This window comes from Oncorhynchus masou, chromosome 18 (assembly GCF_036934945.1).
Source record: "Oncorhynchus masou masou isolate Uvic2021 chromosome 18, UVic_Omas_1.1, whole genome shotgun sequence".
Lineage (NCBI taxonomy): Eukaryota > Metazoa > Chordata > Actinopteri > Salmoniformes > Salmonidae > Oncorhynchus > Oncorhynchus masou.
Genome location: NC_088229.1, coordinates 46645391 through 46672638, shown reverse-complemented (window position 1 = coordinate 46672638; position 27248 = coordinate 46645391). Strand labels below are relative to the sequence as shown.

Sequence of the window (27248 nt, the reverse complement as noted above, 5' to 3'; positions counted from 1 at the left end):
GTCACCGGCTCATAAAATGAAATGACCGCCACAGCCCTACTAGTGACACCCACTGACATGCATAATGTGAAAGATCCTCTGCTCCTACTGAAGTAGACCACATGGTGCCTTGCATCCAGTGCCTGTGTGATCTGAGCCATGCTTGCAGCACTGATTTTCCACCGTACTGGTCCTCACTTCCCAAAGTAATCATTGCTCTGGGGGCTACTCAATTGCAAGTTCCTTTCGAGGGTGTCCAGCTGGGTCAAACATATAGTCCAATTAATGAGCTGAATATGGCTCTGACAGACACACTAATACCGGACAGACAAACAGGCACAGACAGAGATCAATGGAAGAGCCTCTTGCACACGGTCCCTCTCTCCCATCTGTTTGTTCTACTTATAGGTCTCTCTCAAAAAAACTGATATTAATGATCTCTTCATTTCACATGATCACTGAAGTGTTTTCCTCCCCTTGTACCACTATAGCCATTGCTTTAAAAGAGTGTTTTACAAATAATTCTGTGTAACATTGAAAATGATCTAGGTTCAACCAGGCATGTTTTCTCTCATAATCTTTTGTCTCCTGACCACAACCCTGGATTTAGTGTAGCTTCTCTGTCCTCTCCCTCAGGACCGTAAGCTGACCAAAGTAGAGCGTCAGCGGTTTAAGGAGGAGGCAGAGATGCTGAAGGGGCTGCAGCACCCCAACATCGTCCGCTTCTATGACTTTTGGGAGTCACCCCTCAAAGGGAAGAAGTGCATCGTCCTGGTAACGGAGCTCATGACATCAGGCACGCTCAAAACGTGAGTGTACTGTTACACCTGCTGAAGATGGGAGAAGAGGCCTCAAAAGAAGAGGCTATAATTGGGCAATGCGGGATCTAGTCATAGATGTAAAGCAACACCTTTTTTACATGCATTCCCCCCAACAAACCAGTTAATGTGTGCAGGAGTATTATTTATCATTGAGATTACTAAGCAATGTAGTACTGCAAAAAGAGGCAATGGAGTGATATGCACATTAATATTTGCTCTAAATTACCTTTTTATTTTTGACTGGATTATCAATCCCAAAACTCTGAATATATGAATGGTGATACTGATGTCCTTTTCCCACCTGTAGATATCTGAAGCGCTTCAAGGTAATGAAGCCCAAGGTTCTGAGGAGCTGGTGTAGGCAGATCCTGAAGGGTCTTCACTTCCTCCACACCAGGGCCCCTCCCATCATCCACAGAGACCTGAAGTGTGACAACATCTTCATCACGGGCCCCACCGGCTCCGTCAAGATAGGAGACCTGGGGTTGGCCACGCTCAAGAGGGCCTCCTTCGCCAAGAGTGTCATAGGTAGGAGATCCAATCAGACTGCATCAGTAACACCTGGTGTATCATCTATATATTTCTAAAATGGACAACAATCTCCAGATTCCAAAAATATCCTGCTGTCTAACCTTTGACCATGTCCTCCCAGGCACCCCAGAGTTCATGGCCCCAGAGATGTATGAGGAGCACTATGATGAGTCAGTGGATGTCTATGCCTTTGGGATGTGCATGTTGGAGATGGCCACCTCAGAGTACCCGTACTCGGAGTGCCAGAACGCTGCACAGATCTACCGCAAAGTCACCAGTGTGAGTCCACATTTAAAATGTAAACCAATTTAGCTCGTATATAGGTAGCACTCACAACTAGGCTAGACACCAAATTACCAATTTCAGTCATTCATGTTAGCACTGTGATTTCTATGAATGGCAGCCACAGATCTCAAGTAACCAGGGGTATTTAGCATTAACGATTTAAAGCCCAGAATCATTAGATCATTTGTTTTGGTACTGTCCATAAGTAGCTTGTTTTGGGTCGCATGTTCAGGAATGGCTAAAGAATTGCAGCATTTACCTTGAGTTAACTCCGCAAATAGCACTGCTGGGTGGGTTGGTAGGCAGCCTAGTGGTTAGAGCGTTGGACTAGTAACCGAAAGGTTGCAAGATCGAATCCCCGAGCTGACAAGAAATCAAAACTGGATGGTCTACAGAGATAGATGGGGGGGGGTTGAGTGTAGCTGAAGGGACGAAAAATGAACAAAAAATAACTAATGTAGAATATACTGTGTCCGTAAAATGTTTATAGTACGATTCTCTCTCCAATTATCAGTAAGGTTTTCATGGTACGCTACTCCTCAATGAGAGTGGCGGTTAAGGAGATACAAGACCTTTCCATGGTAGGGGTTATGTTACCAGCCAGCCCCATGGTTCTTGATACTTGAATAATTCCCTCATTTACTGGACAGTAAAGATGGTCATGATGTGCCATATGGCACTGCTCAGGGAGTCCAGAACCCCTCAAATCTTCATAGATCTAATCTTGTATTCCAATCTATGCCAGTGAGGAAAAGAGCATCACAGTGATGAATGCAGCAAACTGTTTTTAGATCAGGGGGTGTCCGGAGCAATGATATATTTGATGAAGGGTATTGATTTTGCACTTTTAAACCTTGGCAGGCACTGCTGAAGTAGGATGACTCATCTTAGCCTGGTCCCAGATCTGTACTTTAGCCAACTCCGCTGACTAGCATTGTCAATGATAATCAGAGGACTTGGCACTAAAGCACATGCATATATTCTGCATGGTATGGTAAGGATAGTCAGAGGTGTTGGCTTTGGCTAAAGCATATACAGTTGAAGTCGGAAGTTTACATACACTTAGGTTGGAGTCATTAACTTGTTTTTCGACCACTCCACAAACTATAGTTTTGTTACGTCGGTTAGGACATCTACATTGTGCATGACACAAGACATTTTTCCGACAATTGTTTACAGACTCATTATTTCACTTATAATACACTGTATCACAATTCCAGTGGGTCAGAAGTTTACATACAGTGGGGCAAAAATGTATTTAGTCAGCCACCAATTGTGCAAGTTCTCCCACTTAAAAAGATGAGAGGCCTGTAATTTTCATCATAGGTACACTTCAACTATGACAGACAAAATGCGAAAAAATTATCCAGAAAATCACATTGTAGGATTTTTAATGAATTTATTTGCAAATTATGGTGGAAAATAAGTATTTGGTTAATAACAAAAGTTTATCTCAATACTTTGTTATATACCCTTTGTTGGCAATGACAGAGGTCAAACGTTTTCTGTAAATTTCACACACTGTTGCTGGTATTTTGGCCCATTCCTCCATGCAGATCTCCTCTAGAGCAGTGATGTTTTGGGGCTGTTGCTGGGCAACACGGACTTTCAAGTCCCTCCAAAGATTTTCTATGGGGTTGAGATCTGGAGACTGGCTAGGCCACTCCAGGACCTTGAAATGCTTCTTACGAAGCAACTCCTTCGTTGCCCGGGCGGTGTGTTTGGGATCATTGTCATGCTGAAAGACCCAGCCACGTTTCATCTTCAATGCCCTTGCTGATGGAAGGAGGTTTTCACTCAAAATCTCACGATACATGGCCCCATTCTTTCTTTCCTTTACACGGATTAGTTGTCCTGGTCCCTTTGCAGAAAAACAGCCCCAAAGCATGATGTTTCCACCCCCATGCTTCACTGTAGGTATGGTGTTCTTTGGATGCAACTCAGCATTCTTTGTCCTCCAAACAAGACGAGTTGAGTTTTTACCAAAAAGTTATATTTTGGTTTCATCTGACCATATGACATTTTCCCAATCTTCTTCTGGATCATCCAAATGCTCTCTAGCAAACTTCAGACGGGCCTGGACATGTACTGGCTTAAGCAGGGGGACACGTCTGGCACTGCAGGATTTGAGTCCCTGACGGCGTAGGTTGTTACTGATGGTAGGCTTTGTTACTTTGGTCCCAGCTCTCTGCAGGTCATTCACTAGGTCCCCCCGTGTGGTTCTGGGATTTTTGCTCACCTTTCTTGTGATCATTTTGACCCCACAGGGTGAGATCTTGCATGGAGCACCAGATCGAGGGAGATTATCAGTGGTCTTGTATGTCTTCCATTTCCTAATAATTGCTCCCACAGTTGATTTCTTCAAACCAAGCTGCTTACCTATTGCAGATTCAGTCTTCCCAGCCTGGTGCAGGTCTACAATTTTGTTTCTGGTGTCCTTTGACAGCTATTGGCGATAGTGGAGTTTGGAGTGTGACTGTTTGGGGTTGTGGACAGGTGTCTTTTATACTGTTAACAAGTTCAAACAGGTTACCATTAATACAGGTAATGAGTGGAGGACAGATGAGCCTTTTAAAGAAGAAGTTACAGGTCTGTGAGATCCAGAAATCTTGCTTGTTTGTATCTACCTGCTTTTAGAAACAGAAGCCCCTCTGTCTGGCAGCAGCAGTTTTTTTCTCTGTCTACTTTACTCTATGAATATCGGCATGCCCTGGAGAGACCACAGAAGTCTATTTATTTATCCTTTATCCACGGGAAACTCTGTTAGCTTTTAACCAGACTACACAGTGTATAAGTATCTGTATGAATGTGTCAGTTCCTGAAAATACTATTTTCAGTCCACAGAGTTGCAGAAATGGGCTTGTTTAAAGCATTAACGATCTGACAAGTGATGTTGACACTTGAAATGTGATCAACGTTTTTAATGAGTTGTCTGCACATTGTTCAGAATGTCATAACACTAACAATTTGAGGTGTGCAAACAAAAACATTTGGAAAATTATGACAACTTTTGGAAAGCTATGTGAATACATGTGGCCATCTCTCTCTGTCTCCCTTTTTATTTTCTCCACCATACTTACTCATGGCTTCCGGCCATCCCTCTAAACTGTTTTTTCCCTTCCTTTTCTGTTATCAGGGGGTGAAGCCTGCCAGCTACAACAAGGTTGTGGATCCTGAAATCAAGGAGATTATTGGCGAGTGCATCTGCCAGAAGAAAGAGGAGCGGTGAGTGACTGTACCTGCGTCTTTGTCCACCTTGGAGGCCATAGGGCCACCAAAGTGCTCCGTCACCCCTCCATAACTCACTTCATCTGCCCACATCCTAACACGATGACATTCGGGGCTCTCAACAACATTCCAATCTCTCCTCCCGATCTGTACGCCATCCTCTGTTAACTTGAATAATAATGGGTTAAATACAGAGGAGAAAATAACCCTTAAAACTGCCTCTTTGGCAGGTTTTCATACTGACAGGTGATTGTGTACAGTTCTCTCTCGTTCCTTGTCCTGGCAGCTATTAAATGGAGGGTGTTCTTAGATAGGGGCTTATACTGTCCAGACCGGAACACTGAGAACATTGGTGCTCAGGAGAGTCTTTCAGCTCCTGCATGACATAACTACTGAATTTGGTGGAGGGCATTAGGTCACTGTACTTGGAGTTGATATGACTAATTTGAAGTTAATTTAGGCTAAATCTGTAAAATGACAGAAGGTCAAGTTGGAGCCATGCCATGTTAGCAAAGTGATAAAGGGTTGTTTTTATTTTTCGTTCCTCCCAGGTACTCCATAAAGGACCTGCTGAACCACGCCTTCTTTGCGGAGGACACAGGGGTGCGGGTGGAGCTGGCCGAGGAGGATGATGGGAAGAAGGCGGCCATCGCCCTGAAGCTGTGGGTGGAAGACCCAAAGAAGCTGAAGGGAAAATACAAGGAGAGTGGAGCCATTGAGTTTAGCTTTGAACTGGAAAAAGAGAGCTCAGAGGGCGTGGCCCTAGAGATGGTAAGATGGATGGTGGGTGGGTGGATGGATGGATGGATAGTTTGATGGTTGAATACATGGGTGGAGTTTTGCATTAGACTGGTTGAACAGACATTGCAATCCAAGGTGGGGTTTGAATTTGTCCTGAATAATGTAAATACTTGAGTAAATGCTGGTTCTGGCGGCTCTGTTATGGTGTGGGTTGCATTTTCCAGGCATGGTTTAGCTCTACTCAACCCCTTAGAGGGCAAGGTAAACGCCAGTAAATACACAACCATTCTGAGTGATCACCTTCAATCTACAGTGCCTAGTGAAAGTCCACACACCGCTTGGACAGTCTTCACATTTTGCTGCTTTACAATCTAAAAAGGGATTAAATTGGATTGTTTTCTTACTGATCTACACATTTTCAAAGTGAAAGGAAGTTATAGAAAATTTTAATTGTGCGTCTTTTCACACCCCAGAGTTAATACTTGGGTGGAAGCACATTTGGCAGCCATTACAGCTGTAAATCATTTTAAATAGTATTCCACCAACTTTGCACAACTCTTTGGGCAACCTGTACATTGTTTTGGTCGCTAAAAAAAACTATCGGACAGAATATTCAAACTTGGTCTCAGATTTTCTTTTTTGAAAAGTCTGTTTATTCAGTTTACACACATGAGAACACAATATAAATAATATATGCTCAACTAGAAAAAACTTATTTCAAATATAAAGATACTGTACGTTGGACAAGTTAAACACACTGGGCAGAAAAGTACAAAGGTTAAAGGGCAATCTGTAGTTAATACAGGAACAGAGTGGTCACCTTGCCATTGTTCCTGTAAACAGACGAGGGATAGGGGTAGAGAAATGCAACCACTCAGACAGTCATGGCCACAGACTGACCATCCATCTGACCAAAATGAAAGTTTACAATGCTATTTAAAAAAAAAAAAAAAATGTAACACTTATTTTTTACACACAGGGCAAAACAAGCTCACATTTTAGGCTTTGACAGGGCAAGAAGAATAAGGCATCCACGAGTCACATTCAATAAGAATCAATAGGCACATCACCAACCTCAAGGTCCTCCCAAAAAAACACAGAAATGCTCCTCCAACCAGTAAATCACAGGGGTGTCAAATACAGATGTATTTTTGTTTTAATGAGAGTGCCATCAGAGGGTGGTGGACTGTACAAAGTAAGACCGGAATGGAGCCCAATCTTCATAAAACAGTTTTACTATATACTGGTATTTATACACGGACCGGTTTGAGTTTTTACTTGACCTTTTATGACGGTATTTTAATGTTTGGTTTGTTAAATGTGATACGCCGTGTGTAACATCCATTTTTATAGTTTACTCCACTACTTGAGTCATCTCTCTGCTCTCTCTCTCTCTCTCTCTCCATGCCGCTTTCTACACAGACCTATTCCCGCCCCCTGTCACTCAAAGGAGCGCATTTTTTGTTGCTTGACCACGAGATGGAGTAATCAATGCATGATCAATGCAGCACATGCAGCAATGTTGATGACAACGATGTTGTTTCCACTTTGATCTTAATATACATCCACAAGCGTTCTATTGTAATTATTGTGTTTCTTACATCTGCAAACAACTAGTTTGTGTTTTCTTAGCAAGTTAAGCTAATTCGCTGGTTGGCTAACTAGCTAATAAAAGTAATACGAGTCAGAGCAAACGTAGCCAGCTAATATAGCCTGATACCAGTACTGGTGGAGGCTTAAATCAGCATGTTGTTTGTGCAACAGTATCTTCTAAATCAAAGAGGAATAAGCAAAGCATGAATATGTTGGCTATATGAATAAAGATTTAATGTAGCCAAAGATTATAGGGTCCCCTAGGAAACACAGAACATAACTTTGGTTCCTACCCTGTCACAATAACTTGTCAATGGCATTTTCATTCATTGTCATGTCAAACAACACTGTATTCAAAGTGCCCACTATTATTTATATTCTAACAATATAATTATAATAAACATTCTATTTCCATGATTCCAAAAGTTCACCTAAGGGTTTTGATCTAAATCGCAATTGCAACATTTGGTTGCAAAAAAAAATAAAGCCTAGTATTTTAGCCCATTTCGTGGCAGTGTGGAAATGATCTCAAATGAGTGCAGGAAATGCAGAAATTGATGGAAATTATTTTAGGTTGAAGTTGAATTGAACAGTATAAACCAATCAGAATATAGAAATATTAATTGAAATCATTTAGAATATATGTGTTTCCACCCTCTGGTCACGCACTACTCATAAAGCAAATGTGCAACTTTTATTATTCAAAAACATAAAATACTGTCAAAACTTTGAAAAATACCATGATATGATCATTTGGCCATATCGCCCAACCCTATCTCCCACCCAATATTTATAAGATGGGGGAACTACACCTGTGTAATGATCATGTTACTTAATCAGCTTCTTGATATGCCACACCTGTCGGATGGATGGATTATCTTTGCAAAGGAGAAATGCTCACTAACAGGATGTAAACAAATTCATGCACAACATGAGAGAAATTAGCCTTTTCTGCGTTTTATTTTTTCTTCAATATATACAGTTGAAGTCGGAAGTTAACACACACCTTAGCCAAATACATTTAAATTCTTCACAATTCCTGACATTTAATCCTAGTAAAAATTCCCTGTATTAGGTCAGTTAGGATCACCACTTTATTTTAAGAATGTGAAATAATACTGGAGTGATTTATTTCAGCTTTTATTTCTTTCATCACATTCCCACTGGGACAGAAGTTTACATACACTCAATTAGTATTTGGTAGCATTGCCTTTAAATTGTTTAACCTGTTGAATCTAGGGGTCATTTTTTGGGGGGTGGGAAATAACGTTCCCAAAGTAAACAGGCTTTTTTTCAGGACTAGAAAATAGAATATGCATATAATTGACAGCTTAGGATAGAAAACACTAAAGTTTCCAAAACTGCAAAGATATTGTCTGAGTATAACAGAACTGATATTGCAGGCAAAAGAATGTGAAAAATCCAATAAGGAATGCAGCGGTTTCTAAATTAGAGTCCCTTCCTAAACTTCCCTATTGAGCAGTGAATGGAATATCAACGAGATTCCCTTTTCTATGGCTTCCTTAATGTGTCTAGTATCACAAGACATAGTTTCAGGCTTTTATTTTGAAAAATGGGCATGTACAACAACATTGCTTCAGTGTCCACCTGATGGCTCTTTGTATTTCTCGCGCAAAAGACAGAGGTAGCCATTATTCCACCCAGTCTTACTGAAAAAAGCTCTGTTCCGGTTGATTATTATCAAATAGATATTTGAAAAACACTTTGAGGATTGATTATAAACAACGTTTGCCATGTTTCTGTCGATATTATGGAGCTAATTTGGAATATTTTTTTAGCGTTGTCGTGACCGCAATTTCCGGTCGTTTTCTCAGCCAAACGTGAAGAACGAACGGAGCTATTTCGCCGACAAAAATAATCTTTTTAGAAAAAAGGAACATTGGCTATCTAACTGGGAGTCTCGTGAGTGAAAACATCCGAAGCTCATCAAAGGTAAACGATTTAATTTGATTGCTTTTCTGATTTTCGTGACCAGATTGCCTGCTGCTAGCTCGGCATAATGCTATGCTAGGCTATCGATAAACTTACACAAATGCTTGTCTTGCTTATTTTCAAAATCTGAGATGACAGGGTGATTAACAAAAGGCTAAGTTGTGTTTGAATATATTTCACTTGTGATTTCACGAATATGAATAATTTCTCGTAAGATTTTTTGTCCGTTGCGTTATGCTACTTAGTGTCAGTTGATGACAATTATCCCGGATCCAGGATGGGTAGATCCAAGATTAACTTGGGTCAAACGTTTTGGGTAGCCTTCCACAAGCTCCCACAATAAGTTGGGTGAATTTTGGCCCATTCCACCTGACAGAGCTGGTGTAACTGAGTCAGGTTTGTAAGGCCTCCTTGCTCGCACAAGCTTTTTCAGTTCTACCTACGACTTTGGAAGAAGTATGCTTGGGGTCATTATCCATTTGGAAGGCCAATTTCCGACCAAGCTTTAACTTCCTGTCTAATGTCTTGAGATGTTGCTTCAATATATCACATAATTTTCCTACCTCATGATGCCATCTATTTTGTGAAGTGCAACAGTCCCTCCTGCAGCAAAGCACCCCCAGAACATGCTTCACGGTTGGGATGTTGTTCTTCGGCTTGCAAGCCTCCCCATTTTTCCTCCAAACATAATGATGGTCATTATGGCCAAACAGTTCTATTTTTGTTTCATCAGACCAGAGGACATTTCGCCATGTGCAGTTGCAAACCGTAGTCTGGCTTTTTTATGGCGGTTTTGGAGAAGTGGTTTCTTCCTTGCTGAGCGGTCTTTCAGGTTATGCCCATGTAGGACTCGTTTTACTGTGAAAATTAATACTTTTGTACCGGTTTCCTCCAGCATCTTCACAAGGTCCTTTGCTGTTGTTCTGGAATTGATTTGCACTTTTCGCACCAAAGTATGTTCATCTCTAGGAGACAGAACGCGTCTCCTTCCTGAGCGGTATGACGGCTGCGTGGTCCCATGATGTTTATACTTGTGTACTATTGTTTGTACAGATAAACGTGGTACCATCAGGCGTTTGGAAAATGTTCCCAAGGATGAACCAGACGTGTGGAGGTCTTCAATTTTTTTTCTGAGGTCTTGGCTGATTTCTTTTCATTTTCCCATGAAGTCAAGCAAAGAAGCACTGAGTTTGAAGGTAAGCCTTGAAATACATCCACAGATACTACTCCAATTGACTCAAATGATGTCAATTAACCTATCAGAAGCTTCTAAAGCCATGACATAATTTTTCAAGCTGTTTAAAGGCACAGTCAACGTAGTGACCCACTGGAATTGTGATGCAGTGAATTACAAGTGAAATAATGGGTCTGTAAACAATTGTTGGAGAAATTGTCTTGTGTCATGCACAAAGTAGATGTCCTAACCGACTTACCAAAACTATAGTTTGTTAACAAGACATTTGTGGAGTGGTTGAAAAACAAGTTTTAATGACTCCAACCTCAGTGTATTTAATCTTCCGACTTCAACTGTATTCATCTGTCACCAGAACTAACCGGATTCTGGAGCAGTGCCTTAGACAGTGTTTTCCATCAACAATACGCCAAATGATGGAATTTTCTTGTGGAAGAATGGTGTCACCTTCCAATAGAGTTCCAGACACTTGAAGAATCTATGCCAAGGCGCATTAAAGCTGTTCTGGCGGCATGTGGTGGCACAACACCCTATTAAGACACTTTTTAAAATAATTATTATTACTTGTTATGCTCCCAAACATTTCGTTGGTACAGCAACCAACATTTTGGCACGTAGTGCCTTTTTCAGGGTTGTCATTGTTCATCAAATATAAACATGTTGGGGGCTAGTCTAGTAGCTACTTGTAGAGGGCAAGAGGTCTGTGTGTGGTGTCCAGGCAGACCGTGTACCTACAGTGCTCCAATCTCATCGTCAGGGAATGCGCCCTCTTGCAGATTGGCAGGGATACGCTCTGCACTTCCAGGAATTCTGTATGCTTCTTTTTGTCCAACAATCGCCCACCATCATAAGATTTCTGTAAATATTTCTGTGTACTTAATCTACAATAAAGTGTTCCGGAGCTTTGTGCAGTTTTATTTAACACTTTCTGATGGACCCAGCTACTATTTCCCCCTCCAGATTGTTCTCAGACCTCTAATCCAACTTTCAGATTTTGTCCAAGTTGTTTAATTGTAAACAGATATGGGTTTTATGCCCGTTTCAAGATTGAAGAACACTGGACTGAGACCCTGCCTCTGAAGTGAAAATCGAGATCTGCTCACTGGCAAACAGGGTTATAGAGTACTGAAGTATGGTTGGCAGTGGCACCGCTTGAGATCCCTCTGTTCTTTGTTGTAGAGAAGGAATTGTCTTTGTTTTGCCCTGTCTTAGCTTAGTATGTATGCCCTCTTCTGTTGTGTCTTAAGTGTTCAAAACAGCCCTTAGCAGACGTCTTGATATCTGGTCATGTCTAGGTGACCTACATTTTATGGCTGTTTGTGTTAGTGAGCTCGTGTATTTGTGTATGGTGTTTAAGCTGTAAAAAGATTGAATGTTTATTTTACCCTGTAGGCTATTTGTGGGAGTGGGACAGGCTTGAGTTTGTGTGTGCTTTACTGTTGCTTTGTGTGTGTTCAGTATGTAAGCTTTCCTTTTGTCAATGGGGTCAAGCTGTCAAAAGTGCGTGACTTTATTGGAATATTCGGATCTCCATTAGCTTTTGCCGAAGCAGCAGCTATTCTTCCTGGGGTCCACACAAAACAGCATTCCATGACATGTTTAATCTCTTTATTTGTAAGTTAATTTTGCTGTTTGCTTGATTAATTGTAGATGGAAGGGAGTTTCATGCCATCATGGCTCTGTATAATATTGTGCGTTGCTGTGAATTTGTTTTGGATTTGGGGACTGTGTAGAGACCCCTAGTGGGGTATTCAGAAATAATTTATACTCCTTGATTTATTCCACATTTTGTTGTTACAGCCAGAAACTTTTTTTCCCCTCAATGATCCACAGACACAATAACGACAAAGTATGTTTTTAGACATTTTTGAAAATGTTTTGAAAAGGAAATAAGGAAATATCTCATTTAAATAAGTATTCATACCCATGAGTCAATACATTGCTGCGATTACAGCTTTGAGTCGTCTTGGGTATGTCTGTATCAGCTTTGAACATCTGGATTTGGGGATTTTCTCCTGTTCTTCCTTGCAGATTTTCTCAAGCTCAATTAAGTTAGATGGGGAGCTGTGGTGAAAAGCAATCTTCAAGCCTTTCCACAGAAAGCATCCCTATAGCATGATGCTGCTCCACCATGCTTCACGGTAGAGATGGTGTTAGACGCTGATGAGCAGTGCCTGGTTTTCTCCGGAAATAGCACTTTGCATTTAGGCCAAAGAGTTACATTTTGTCTCATCAGACCACAGAATATTTTGCCTTATGCTCTTGTCAAATAACATTTTATTTGTCACGTGCTGAATACAGGTGTAGATCTTAGCATGAAATACTTACCTAACCAACAATGCAGGTAAAGAAATAGAGTGAAGAAAATATTTGCTAAATAAACTAGTGTAAAATAAAAAGTAACACAAGATTACATAACAATAAATTGGCTATAGACTTGGTACCAATACCCCCTGTATATGTGCGGGAATACAGGTTAGTCAAGGTAATTTGTAGGTAGGGGTAAAGTGACTGCATAGATAATAAACAGCAAGTAGCAGCAGTGTAAAAGCAAAGCGTGGGTGGTCAATGTAAATAGTCTGGGTGGCCATTTGATTAATTGTTCAGCTATCTTATGGCTTGGGGGTAGAAGCTGTTAAGGAGCCTTTTGGACATAGACTTGGCGCTCCGGTACCATTTGCTGTGCGGTAGCAGAGAGAACAGTCTGACTTGTGTGACTGTAATCTTCAACAATTATTTTGGGCCTTCCTCTGACACCGTCTAGTGTCAGAGGAAGGCTTGGCCCCAGTGGTGTATTGGGCCATACTCACTACTGTCTGTAGCGCCTTATGATCAGATCCCGAGCAGTTGCCATATCAGGCAGTGATGCAACCGTTCAGGATGCTCTCGATGGTGCAGCTGTATAACTTTTTGAAGATCTGGGGACACATGCCAAATCTTTTCAGTCTCATGAGGGGGAAAGATGTTGTCGTGCCCTCTTCACGACTGTCTTGGTGTGTTTGGATCATAATAGTTCAGCTCTTCTTCTCATGTAGTCCACAATGATTTCCTTTGTCTTGCTTACATTGAGTGAGAGGTTGTTGTCCTGGCACCACACTGCCAGGTCTCTGACCTCCACCCTATTGGCTGTCTCATCATTGTCAGTGATCAGGCCAACCACTGTTGTGTTGTCAGCAAACTTAATGATGGTGTTGGAGTCGTGCTTGGCCACGCAGTCGTGGGTGAACAGCACACACCTCTGAGGGGTCCCGGTGTTGAGGATCAGCGCGTCAGATGTGTTGTTGCCTACCCTTACCACCTGGGGGCAGCCCTTCAGGAAGTCCAGGATCCAGTTGCAGAGGGAGGTGTTTAGTCCCAGGGTCATTAGCTTAGTGATGAGCTTTGTGGGTACTATAGTGTTGAATGCTGAGCTGTAGTCAATGATTAGCATTCTCACATTGGTGTTCCTATTGTCCTGGTGGTAAAGGTCAGTGTGGAGTGCGATTGAGATTGCGTCATCTGTGGATCTGTTGGGGCGGGCAGTATCCGAAATGGAGTGGGTCTAGGGTTTCCGGGATGATGATGCCTTTCAAAGCACTTCATGGCTACTGATGTGGTTGTCATTTAGGCAGGTTAACTTCGCATTCTTGGGCACAGGGACTATGATCTGCTTGAACCATGTAGGTATTACAGACTCGGTCAGGGAGAGGTTGAAAATGTCAGTGAAGACACCAGTTGGTCCGCGTATGCTCTGAGTACAAGCCCTGGTAATCTGTCTGGCCCCGCGGCTTTGTGAATGTTGACCTGTTTAAAGGTCTTGCTCACATCAACTACGGAAAGCGTAATCACAAAGTTGTCCGGAACAGCTAGTGCTTTCATGCATGCTTCAGTGTTATTTGCCTTGAAAGCAAGTATAGAAGGCATTTAGCTTTTTTCCGTCTGGTAGGCTTCCGTCACAGGGCAGCTCGTGGCTGTGCTTCCCTTTGTCGTCCGTAATAATTTGCAAGCCCTGCCACATCCGACGAGCATCAGAGCCGGTGTAGTAGGATTGACGCTTTGCCTGTTTGATGGTTCGTCTGAGGGCATAGGATTTCTTCTAAGCATCTGGATTAGTGTCCTGCTCCTTGAAAGTGGCAGCTCTAGCCTTTAGCTCGTTGCGGATGTTGCTGTGGGGACGACGTTGTTGATGCACTTATTTGATGAAGCCGGTGACTGAAGTGGTATACTCCTGTATACCATAGGACGAATGTCATAGGACGCATCATGGAACGTATTCCAGTCTGTGCTCGCAAAACAGCACCCTTACGTAGCATCCGCATCATCTGACCACTACCATATTGAGCGAGTCACTGGTACTTTCTGCTTTTTACTTGTAAGCAAGAATCAGGAGGATAGAATTATGGTCAGATTTCCCAAATGGAGGGTGAGGGAGAGCTTTGTATGTGTCTCTGTGTGTGGAGTAAAGGTGGTCTAGAGTTAGTTTTTTTCTTTGGTGGCACATGTGAATGAGGTAAAACAGATTTGTTTGCCGGCATTAAAGACCCCGACCACTAGGAACGCTGCTTCCGGATGGGCATTTTCTTGTTTGCTTATGCCCTTATACAGCTCATTGAGTGCGGTCTTAGTGCCAGCATTGGTTTGTAGTGGTAAATGGACGGCTACGAATAATATAGATAGTGCGGTCTACAGCTTATCATGAGGTACTCTACCTCAGGCGAGCAATACCTCGAGACTTCTTTAATATTAGACATCGCGCACCAGCTGTTATTGACAAATAGACACACACCCCCGCTCCTCATCTTACCAGATCTCTCCTGCCGATGCACAGAACCCCGCAAGCTCTATATTATCTGTGTCGTCGTTCAGCCACGACTCTGTGACGCAAAATATGACAGTTTTTAATGACCCGTTGGTAGGATAGTCTCGACCGTAGACCATCCAGTTTGTTTTTCAGTGATTGCATGTTGGCCAATAGAACCGATGGTAGTGGTGATTTACTCACTCGACTACAAATCCTCACAATGTACCCCGATCTTCGCCCCCTGTATCTCCGTCTTTTCTTCACGTGAATGACTGGGATTTCGGCCTGGTCTCCAGGAAGCAGTATATCCTTTGTGTTGGACTCATTAAAGAAAAAATATTTGTCCAGTTCGAGGTGAGTAATCTCTACTTTTCGGTCATAAGAGACATTAGCAGCAACTTTATGTACAAATAATGCGGAATATAGTATCTGGGAATCTGGGATCTACATCTGTTTATATTAGTTACTGTGCTGTTACTAAGCAGTAATGCATTACGGCAGTGTTACGGTACTACACCTAATAGGAAATGCACATGCGCACTGGGGTGCCGGGAACTGTAGAGCACGAGGGGTTTTGACTAAACGAAAACTAACTGTACTCCCGTCTCCTGCCTGGCCATTTCTCCACAACACAAATATTACAATAGCTAACAAAATAGCACAGTTGGTTAGGAGCCCTTAAAACGGTAGCTATCTCCTCCGACGCCATTATGTAATCGGCGCCATTTCACGTGCCTTTTTGCAAACTCGTGCTGTCGTGTCTTTTTCTCAGGATTGGCTTCCTTCTGACCTCTCTCCCATAAAGCCCAGATTCTTGAAGTGCTGTAGAAACTGTCCTTCTGGCAGGTTCTCCCATCTCCCTCAAGGAACTCTGTGGTTCATTTGGGTTCTTGGTCACCTCTCTGAACAAGGTCCTTCTTGCCCGGCTGCTCAGTTTGGTCGGACAACCAGCTCTAAGCAGTCTTGGTAGTTTAAATGTATGTGTTTCAATTTCTCAATGATGGAGACCACTGTGCTGTTGGAAACTTTCAACACTCTTAGAAATGGTTTTATACCCTTCCACAGATGTATGCCTCATCAAAATTCTACACTACATGACCAAAAGTATGTGGACACCTGTTCGTCAAACATCTCATTCCAAAATCATGGGCATTAATATGGAGATGATCCCCCTGTAGCTGCTATAACAGCCTCCGCTCTTCTGGGAAGGCTTTCCACTAGATGTTGGAACATTGCTGCGGGGACTTGCTTCAATTCAGCCACGAGCATTAGTGAGGACGGGCACTGATGTTGGCCGATTAGGCCTGGCTCGCAGTCGGTGTTCCAATTCATCCCAAAGGTGTTCGATGGGGTTTTAGGTCAGGGCTCTGTGCAGACCAGTCAAGTTCTCCCACATTGATCACATTGACCATTTCTTGCTTTGTGCACAGGGGCATTGTCATGCTGAAACAGGAGAGGGCCTTTCCCAATCCTCTTTGTTAACATCACACACACTGTCAGGCATTTCACACACAAATATCTAGATACTGACTGTTACTTCTTGGTGGCCTACAGCAATACACTAAAATAATAGACTTTACATGAGGCGGGTGAACCTGCAGCCACAACACTGACATGATATCTTCTCTAAGAATTACAGGGATATGGCTGATATGGTGCCTACGGAAGAACCCTCAACTTTTTCCAAATTATGTTGCGTTACGGCCTTATTCTAAAATGTATTAAATAGATTTTTTCCTCAATCTACACACAAAACCCTATAATGAGAAAGCAAAAACAGGTTTTTAGAAACGTTTGCTAATGTATTTTTAGAAATGAAGTAACGTAAATGTCACATTTACATAAGTATTCAGACACTTTACTCAGTACTTTGTTGAAGCACCTTTGACAGCGATTACAGCCTTGGGTATGAAGCTACAAGCTTGGCACACCTGTATTTGGGGAGTTTCTTCCATTCTTCTCTGCAGATCCTCTCCAGGTTGGATGAGGAGCATTGCGGCACAGCTATTTAAGTCTCTCCAGAGATGTTCAATCCGTTTCAAGTCTGAGCTCTGGCTGGGCCACTCAAGGACATTCAGAGACTTGTCCCGAAAGCAACTCCTGCGTTGTCTTGGCTGTGTACTTAGGGTGGTTGTCCTGTTGAAAGGTGAACCTTCGCCCCAGTCATAGGTCCTGAGTGCAAAGATTCTTCCAGACGTGACTCTTGGCATTAAGGTCAAAGAGTTCAATCTTGATTTCATCAGACCAGAGAATCTTGTTTTTCATGGTCTAAGAGTTTTAGGTGTGTTTTCGTAAACTCCAAGCTGTCATGTGCCTTTTCCAGAGGAGGGGCTTCCATATTTCCACTCTACCAGAAAAGTCTGATTGGTGGAGAGTCGCAAAGATGGTTACCCATCTGGAAGGTTCTCCCATCTCCACATATGAACTCTAGAGCTCTGTCAAAGTGACCATTAGGTTCTTGGTCACCTCCCTGACCAAAGCCCTTCTCTCCCGATTGCTCAGTTTGGCCGGGCAGCCAGCTCTAGGAAGAGTCTTTGTGGTTCCAAAAAAGATAGGGACCTTCAATGCGGCAGAAATGTTTTGGTACCCTTCCCCAGATCTGTGCCTCGACTCAATCCTGTCTTGGAGCTCTATGGACAATTCCTTCAACCTCGTGGCTTGGTTTTTGCTCTGACATGCACTGTGAACTGAATACCTATGTGAGAATGCTGTTCATCGACTACAGCTCGGCATTCAACACCATAGTACCCTCCAAGCTCGTCATCAAGCTCGAGACCCTGGGTCTCGACCCCGCCCTGTGCAACTGGGTACTGGACTTCCTGACGGGCCGCCCCCAGGTGGTGAGGGTAGGTAACATCTCCTCCCCGCTGATCCTCAACACTGGGGCCCCACAAGGGTGCGTTCTGAGCCCTCTCCTGTACTCCCTGTTCACCCACGACTGCGCGGCCACGCACGCCTCCAACTCAATCATCAAGTTTGCGGACGACACAACAGTGGTAGGCTTGATTAGCAACAACAACGAGACGGCCTACAGGGAGGAGGTGAGGGCCCTCGGAGTGTGGTGTCAGGAAAATAACCTCACACTCAACGTCAACAAAACTAAGGAGATGATTGTGGACTTCAGGAAACAGCAGAGGGAACACCCCCCTATCCACATCGATGGAACAGTAGTGGAGAGAGTAGCAAGTTTTAAGTTCCTCGGCATACACATCACAGACAAACTGAATTGGTCCACTCACACAGACAGCATCGTGAAGAAGGCGCCTCAGGAGCCTGAAGAAATTCGGCTTGTCACCAAAAGCACTCACAAACTTCTACAGATGCACAATCGAGAGCATCCTGGCGGGCTGTATCACCGCCTGGTACGGCAACTGCTCCGCCCTCAACCGTATGGCTCTCCAGAGGGTAGTGAGGTCTGCACAACGCATCACCGGGGGCGAACTACCTGCCCTCCAGGACACCTACACCACCCGATGTTACAGGAAGGCCATAAAGATCATCAAGGACATCAACCACCCGAGCCACAGCCGGTTCACCCCGCTATCATCCAGAAGGCGCAGTCAGTACAGGTGCATCAAAGCTGGGACCGAGAGACTGAAAAACAGCTTCTATCTCAAGGCCATCAGACTTAAACAGCCACCACTAACATTGAGTGGCTGCTGCCAACACACTGACACTGACTCAACTCCAGCCACTTTAATAATGGGAATTGATGGGAAATTATGTAAATATATCACTAGCCACTTTAAACAATGCTACCTTATATAATGTTACTTACCCTACATTATTCATCTCATATGCATATGTATATACTGTACTCTATATCATCGACTGCATCCTTATGTAATACATGTATCACTAGCCACTTTAACGATGCCACTTTGTTTACATTCTCATATGTATATACTGTACTCGATACCATCTACTGTATCTTGCCTATGCTGCTCTGTACCATCACTCATTCATATATCCTTATGTACATATTCTTTATCCCCTTACACTGTGTATAAGACAGTAGTTTAGGAATTGTGTCAGGACCTGGTTACGAACCCGGGTCTCCGGAGTGAGGAAACAGTCACTTAACCAACTGAGCCACGAATAGCCAGCAGAACCCAGAAGATGAGGCAGACACAGCAGTACTTGAGACGGTGTATTTAATAAAGTAAAAAAGTGAAGTCCTTCAGGAAAACATGTAACTCCACAACCTCAAAAGGAATTCCACAAGAACAAGGTAATCCACAAGGTAATCCTCCAAGACAAAAAGGTAAATCCACAAGGTGGTAGGTAAAGCATAAAAAGCCTCAAAAGATACTCAAAAATAAATAAACAAGAACAAAAAACAGAATTCCACAAGAGCGTCCACCGGGATCAACAAGAGTACACAGAATACTAGGGCTGGGTGCTAACATACAAACACAGAGCAAAGAACTGAGGGAAACTAAGGGTTTAAATACAATCAGGGGAAAAACGAGGCACAGGTGCAAATAATAATGGGGATCAAGGGAAAGCAAAAGGTCAAAAAGCACAATGGGGGCATCTAGTGACCAAAAACCGGAACAACCCTGGCCAAATCCTGACAAATTGTTAGTTAGATTACTTGTTGGTTATTACTGCATTGTTGGAACTAGAAGCACAAGCATTTCGCTACACTCGCATTAACATCTGCTAACCATGTGTATGTGACAAATAAAATTTGATTTGATTTGAACTGTGGAACCTTTTATATAGACAGGGGGTGTTCCTTTCCAAATAATGTCCAATCAATTGATTTTACCACAGGGGACTCCAATCAAGATGTTGAAACATCTCAAGGATGATCAATAGACACAGAATGCACCTCAGCTCAATTTTGAATTTCATGTGTCTGAATACTTATGTAAATAAAGTATTTAAGTTCAATTTTTTGCAAAAAACCCAACATGTTTTCACTTTTTCATTATGGGGAATTGTGTGTAGATTGATGAACATTTTTTATTTAATATACGTTTTAGAATAAGGCTGAAACATAACAAAATGTGGAAAAAGTGAAGGGGTCTGAACAGTATTCAGTATTCTCCTATCACACTCACTCACTCACTCACTCACTCACTCACTCACTCACTCACACACACCTCCCCTATAGGCATTCCTGTCTCTTCTGTAGTTGTTATATCCTTGTATTGCTACTGCTGTATCACTAAAGGAATTATCTAAGTGTCTCTGAAATGGATAATATATGAATTAGAGGTCGATGGTTTAATCGCAATGGCGATATTTTCAAGTTTTCATAACAATCGGTAATCTGCCTTTTTGGATGCCAATTATGGCCGATTATATTGCAATCCACGAGGAGACTGCATGGCAGGCTGACCACCTGTTACATGAGTGCAGGCAGCAAGGAGCCATGGTAAGTTGCTAGCTAGCATTAAACTTCTCTTTTATATAAAACAATCTTAACAATAATCACTAGTTAACTACACACGGTTGATGATATTACTAGTTTAACTAGCTTGTCCTGCATTGCATAAAGTCAATGCAGTGCCTGAAATTGTGTCACTTCTCTTGCGTTCAGTGTAAGCAGAGTCAGGGAATTTGCAGCAGTTTGGGTCGCCTGTCTCGTTGCGAACTGTGTGAAGACCATTTCTTCTGCCAAAGAACGTAATTAATTTGCCAGAATTTTACATAATTATGGCATAACATTGAAGGTTGTGCAATGTAACAGCAATATTTAGACTTAGGGATGCCACCCGTTAGATAAAATACGGAACGGTTCGTAATTCAATGAAACAATAAATGTTTTGTTTTCTAAATTATAGTTTACGGATTTTTTTTTTTACCTACGGCTCGTATTTCTGTGTTATTATGTTATAATTAAGTCTGATTTGATATTTGATAGAGCAGTCTGACTGAGCGGTGGTAGGCAGCAGCAGGCTCGTAAGCATTCATTCAAACCACAATTTCCTCCGTTTGCCAACAGCTTTTCGCAATGCTTGATGCACAGCACTGTGTATGAGTTCAAGCCTATCAACACCCGAGATTAGGCTGGCAATACTATAGTGCCTATAAAAACATCCAATAGTCTGTGAAATACAAATGGTATAGAGAGAAATAGTCCTCTAATTCATATAATAACTACAACCTAACTAAAACCTTAACTGGGAATATTGAAGACTCATGTTAAAAGAAACCACCAGCTTTCATATGTTCTCATGTTCTGTGCAAGGAACTTAAACATGAGCTTTTTTACATGGCACATATTGCACTTTTACTTTCTTCTCCAACACTGTTTTTTGCATTATTTAAACCAAATTGAACATGTTTCATTATTTATTTTCAGACTAAATAGATTTTATTTATGTATTATATTAAGTTAAAATACAAGTGTTCATTGTTCATTTAGTATTGTTGTAATTGTCATTATTACAAATATATATAAAAATGGGCCCAATTTAATCGGTATCGGCATTTTTTTGGTCCTCCAATAATTGGTATCGGCATTGAAAATTCATAATCGGTCGCCACTAATATGAATGCTATCTGATGTTAGCAAGTTATTGATTTCATGAACCATATTTCTAAGGTTGCTTGTATACATTTCCCTCTAAGTCCTTTCCCGTGTAGCTTATCAGAGATTGACTTAATATGGAAAAAAATATATATACATTATTCAGCACTCCATGAATCAGTTAGTGTGTGCCCTGTGAGGTTCACTCTATGAAGCCTCAGGCTTGGCTCTCTCATTCCTTCCAGAGTGATCATTTCTGTTGTGAATGGGTCAGGCTGCAGTGCTCAGTGTTACTGAGAATCAGGGCCATCGATTATTTTGGCAGACAGCAAGTTGACCTGCTTTCTTCCCTCTATGGTGACATCTCTCATCTGTTTGCGCTGGGTCAAGATGAGCTGGGGAAAATTGAAGGTCTTGCTGTAATGATAGAGGAGGAATGTGGCCCACAGCTCTTCATCTTCGATCACCCCTCACCACTTTCGATGACTCATTTCTTCACAGACGGGCACCATGGGAGATGCAGTTTATCTTTAACGATGGGGCTGTTTTGTGTTCATTCATGCACTATGCTACTTAGCGAGCAGAAAAGCTGCCTCTTATGCTTCTTTGCTTTATTATTATTATTCAGGGATGTTTTATGACATGTTTTATTAAGTTTGGGTTGATTAAATGACTACATTTTACATTGTGAACAACGGTCTTAAAAGCAAAGCTCATGTTAAAGATATGGGACTCATACTCCATGGAATAAATACATTTGTCAGGTTGTGCTAAAACAGAAACCATTGAAACATTCCATGGAAGGTTCAGGCCATAATGCCTATTAATGACTCCAAACCCCCCCCAAAATCTAAACATTATTTCAGATGTATCTCTTCCCATGGTCTAAATGCACCTGTCCTGTATCCTGTCTCCAGTGCTGTTGTCCCAGACAGAGGCGGACTATTCTCTCTGAACCCAGCTGCTGACAGCTGCTGCCCTCCTCAAGAAATGATTCTCTCACCATCCCTCTTCCTGGCTTTCTCCTGTTTTCTCTCTTCCTCTAACACATTGACTCTAAAAAATACTCCTCTTCCCACACTCCTCCTCTCCCCGACAGGTGGAATCAGGGTTCTTCCATGAGAGTGATGCTAAGATCGTGGGGAAGTCTATCCGGGACCGTGTAGCACTTATTAAATGGAGGCGGGAGAGGACTGTGTCGGCCCTACCCCCAGTGAACCAGGGAGAGGCAGGACTCAGGGCCCAGGCCACCCTAGCCCAGGGGACCTCTGCTGGGGCTACACAGGCAGGACAGCCCCCTTTGATTGAGCCCAACGAGCCAGAAGCAGACCAGCACGACAGGCTATGTAACCTTCCGGCCAGCGCAACCTCTGTCACATGTGAGACACCACTGACACACACATCATGTGGAAAGACACGCAACATGTAAAACCCCACAAGACCCCACAACACATCTCCTTCCTGTCACACATTCACATACATTTGATACAGTGGTCTCTGTGTCATTAGTTGAATTGATCTTTGACAGTAGTGTTTATATTATGGGGGTTTGTACTTGTTTATTTGTGTCTAATGTGTAACCGCTCTTTGTCACTTTGTTCTAGTTGCCTGTGTGGTTAAAGAGTAACCTCCATCTCTGTTTGTCTATGTAGCAGACAGTACCTTTGACAGCGGCCTGGGCTCCACTGTGTTTTCTGACTCCCACAGCAGCCAGCACAATGTCCTCTACCAGTCCCAAGTGGAGCCCATCACCATGGCAACGCAGCAGGTCTGTACCACACACATACAGATGTACACTTCACGTACACTTCATGTACACTCAAGACATGTGAACTGCGCAGAGGGTCATTTACATGCATACACTACACACATACTGGACACATGCACATACATGCTCATTTACATAGAGATATGCATTACATGCACGTTACATATGCTCACAAACATGGTTATTTGCCTTTATCCATAAATCCGTATCAATTTACATGTCTGCTAACATTGGCACATGTATGTTTATGCTCAATGTATACTGATTTAATACACACACACACACACACACATGTATCTCATTTACTCAGAATTCCCCAATTCATCTCTATCCCACTTCATTATCCTGTTTTTGTTGTGCATATGTGTTTTGGTTGTGTGCCTTTTGAGTAAGGTGTGTTTTGCCTGTGGGTCCCTGTATGGGCTCAGCGTCAGTGTTTGGCTTCAGCACGTCCCCGATCCTGTGAAAGGGGCGAGGGGTGGAAAGCAGCCCTGGGGCCAGAGTTCCGAGTGTGTGCAGGGACACGGAGAGGGAGTGCCTCGGTCATTGACACTCTTAGGGGCAACAACGACATCCCTCTTCATATGCTCCTGCAACCTATTACCTCTGGGTCCTGCAGCCAACAGAGAGATTCCAGTCCCTCCCCCACATCACCAGACGACCAGTCAGAGAGCAGCCCCTCTGAGTCCCGCTCTGAGGCCGAGGACGGCTTCCCTTCCCCGAGTGCATTTCCTGCCCCCATCCTCCTGGCCCCCCCATCCCCCACATACTCTGAGGCCCGACGTCATAGTGACTCTTCTATAGAATCTCCGACATTGGAAGCCACCAATGGAAGTAGGTTGAAGTCTGTGTCAGTGGAGGCAGCAGTGGGGCGGAGGCACTCGGACCTGAGCACGCTGCAGAGCCTAAACTCTGCCCTTCAACACCACCATCATCATCACCAAGGCGCACCCAGAAACCACCTGTGCCAAGCCTGCCTCTCTCTGCTGCTGCTGAAGTCACGAGAAGGGGGGCACAAGAAGCACACTGCTTTTCCCTTTCCACCACACCCCTGTGCTTGCCCCCACCGGCACCAACACTTCTCCAGTGGGATGACGACAACTGCAGGGTCAGGAGGGATGAAAGGTCCAAGTCATACAGGAAGTGACTTCTCTGACCTCTCCTTATTAGAAAAGAACCTGATGAACATCATCAGCCGTAAAACCACCCCATCCAACCAGGGCCAAGCCTCCCTCCTCCACCTGCGTACAGCCCAACAGCCTGTACGGAGCTATGGGGATGGTAGTCTGAAGTTACCCCAGAGAGGCAGCTTCAGTGGTGACCACACAGCACCCCCTCTAGCCAGGCCCACACAGGACCACAAGGCCAGCTACTGTGCTGGGGAGCACCGAGCCACCGGGCCTCCGGGAGTGGTAGGTCCCACAGGGAGATTAGGGCTGCATCTCAATGGTCTGAAGTGTCTTTCTCTCCATGTCTCCTTTCCTTCAACTGCACTGAACTGACAACAAAGGATAGGTGAACTTACTGTTGATACCAATAATGATTGTGCTTTCACCTGTCCAGTTCCATGATGTCAGTGCAGATTTGGTAAAGCAGATGAGAGGGGTCTGCTTTAGACTACTGAGAGGCTCCCAGACCCCTACCCTCAGCTCAAACTCTCACCCGTAGAACTGACTCCTCCCAGCTTATAGAAGGCGCTACTTTGCATAAGATGGAGCTGATGATTGCGCTATACCTCACTCCCTCTTTGGGCCAGTAGAGGGCGCTCTGTTTTAATGCAGCCATGGGACTGGGCCCTGCTCTCTCTCTTCCGCTCAGCTTCAAACTACCATAGAAGTCCATGGTCCTTCCACTGATTCTGTTTATGCGCTTTGGGACAAGATGGTTCTCTGGAGGGCCATAGATGCTGCTGTCTACACTAACTCTCTAACCCTTTGCCAACTTCAGCTAGCCTGTTTTAATGTCAGCGTCTTCTGTTTCTACTTCACTGACCAAATGCCAAAAAATGCAAAACCCGCCTTTTTACACCCACTCATATCTCCCTGCTATGGAACGTCCTCAGTGAATGGACAGATGGCTGTGGCAAACGAAGGGAATGAATTATGGCTGTGTGTCCCCTCTTAATCCTTCATCCACACATTATCATTGACATCCTTTGTTTTTGTCAACTGAACATTTCGGCTCATGTTTTTCTCTTGTACAGGATGTCTAGCTATTATTGTTCTAGTTTGTAGATTTAGATATTTGTGTTCATTCATAATATTTTTATATCACTGTCAAATACAGACATTTTTAACGGGGCCTAAAAGCGCCGCCCAGAGAAGTGACTGTCTCTGTCTGTCCTCTAACATGTCTCCATCTCTCCTCTCAGCCCAGTGCTGTGCATGCATTGCTCCAGAACCAGTCATCTCTCCAGGGCCAGCCTGCCTCTGCCCCAGCCCTGCACACGCCCCTGCAGTACCTCCAGCCTGGCTACAGCTATCCCGCCAGTCCCCTGGCAGCCCAACAGACACCTACCGCAGCAGGCTACTCAGCTGCAGCTCTACAACACACCCCAGCCTCGGCAACTTACACAGCATCAACCATTCCTCTGCAACATAACAATACTGGACATAGCTACCCAGCTCCAGCTCTGCAAAAGACAGCAACAGCAGCAAGTCATTCAACTGCAAATGTACCACTTCAACAGCCTGTAGCAAGCTTTTCAGCAGCTACCCTGCCCCTGCAACAGCCACACACTGCAGCAAGCTACACTGCAGCAACTATGCCAATCCAACAGACACCAACTCCACAGAGCTACAGTGCCCCAACTCAGCAACAAATGACTCAAACTGCTGCAAGCTACCCAGCTCCAATTCTGCAACAGACCCCAACAGCAGCAAGCTTCTCAGCAGCAGTAGCCATGCCTGTCCAACATACTGTATTGGCAGCTAGCATAGGAACTGCAACAATACCCTCACAACCAGCTGCACAGAGATACCCAGCTCCAGTGGAGCATCTGCAACATCTCGCTCCCCCACAGAGCTATGCAACTGTGGTCCACACCGTACCTATACCCAGTCTCCCTACTCAGGATCCCAGTGTCGCAACACAGCCTCTAGCTGCTGCTGTGCTTCCCCCAGTCCAGCCTTGCCCAGCGCCACACAGCCTCCCAGCCACAGCCATGCCTCCCAGTCTGCAGCCAGGCCAGTCTAGTCCCATGCATCACAGCCAACAGACTGTGCCGGTCCCCATTCAACAGCAACATAGCCAGCCAATGCCCCAGCCCTCAGTACAACACCGCCAACAGCCTGTTCAGGCCCCCATTCAGCAGCACAACCAGCAAACTGTGCAGGTCCCCCTACCCAAACACAGCTGGACAATGGCCCAGCCCACTGTCCAACAGGCTCCAGTCGTCCAGAGCTATCAGTCACCTGCACATACTGTGCAGCAAGGTTCAACCCTCCAGAGTTACCCCAACGCTGCACCCCTAATGGGGCAACCGAGCACTGCTTCACAGAGCTACACACCCACAGCCCCACACATAAAACAACAGGCTGCACCGGTACAAGGCTACACGCCAACGAAACCCAGTGTGATGGGTCAGGCCTGTCCATCTGCTACACAGCAGGCTGCAGCCCCTAAGACCTACCCAGTGGCCCCCATAGTGCAACAACAGACTGGGCTTGCCACTCCACAGCACAGCCAGGCCCAGGCAGCTACACTGCCACTAGGCCAACAGGTGAGTTTAGATATAAGAGTATAGGAGTCAGCCTGAGGTTGACGCTGTGCACTTCTAACCCTTTATCATCAAGGATCTGTTGATGCTCAGTTGCAAGTACCTTGCTCAGGCTGACCTGAAAAGTAGTGCCATTCCCATTGAACCTGGTGGAGAGTAACCGTACAGTAGTACA

General features: G+C 43.9%; 1 protein-coding gene across 4 annotated transcripts in view; it reads left to right on the top strand.

The window, feature by feature from the left end:
• LOC135504712 (serine/threonine-protein kinase WNK2-like) overlaps positions 1–27248 on the top strand; it is a 118217-nt gene that overhangs the window by 60012 nt on the left and 30957 nt on the right. For all 4 annotated transcript variants that reach the window (XM_064923518.1, XM_064923519.1, XM_064923517.1 and 1 more), the window contains exons 3-11: positions 616–788; positions 1108–1328; positions 1453–1610; positions 4753–4841; positions 5396–5615; positions 22687–22966; positions 23240–23355; positions 23784–24767; positions 25727–27076. In XM_064923518.1, the coding sequence (XP_064779590.1) occupies positions 616–788; positions 1108–1328; positions 1453–1610; positions 4753–4841; positions 5396–5615; positions 22687–22966; positions 23240–23355; positions 23784–24767; positions 25727–27076 (3591 nt within the window). The remainder of the gene's footprint in view (positions 1–615; positions 789–1107; positions 1329–1452; positions 1611–4752; positions 4842–5395; positions 5616–22686; positions 22967–23239; positions 23356–23783; positions 24768–25726; positions 27077–27248) is intronic.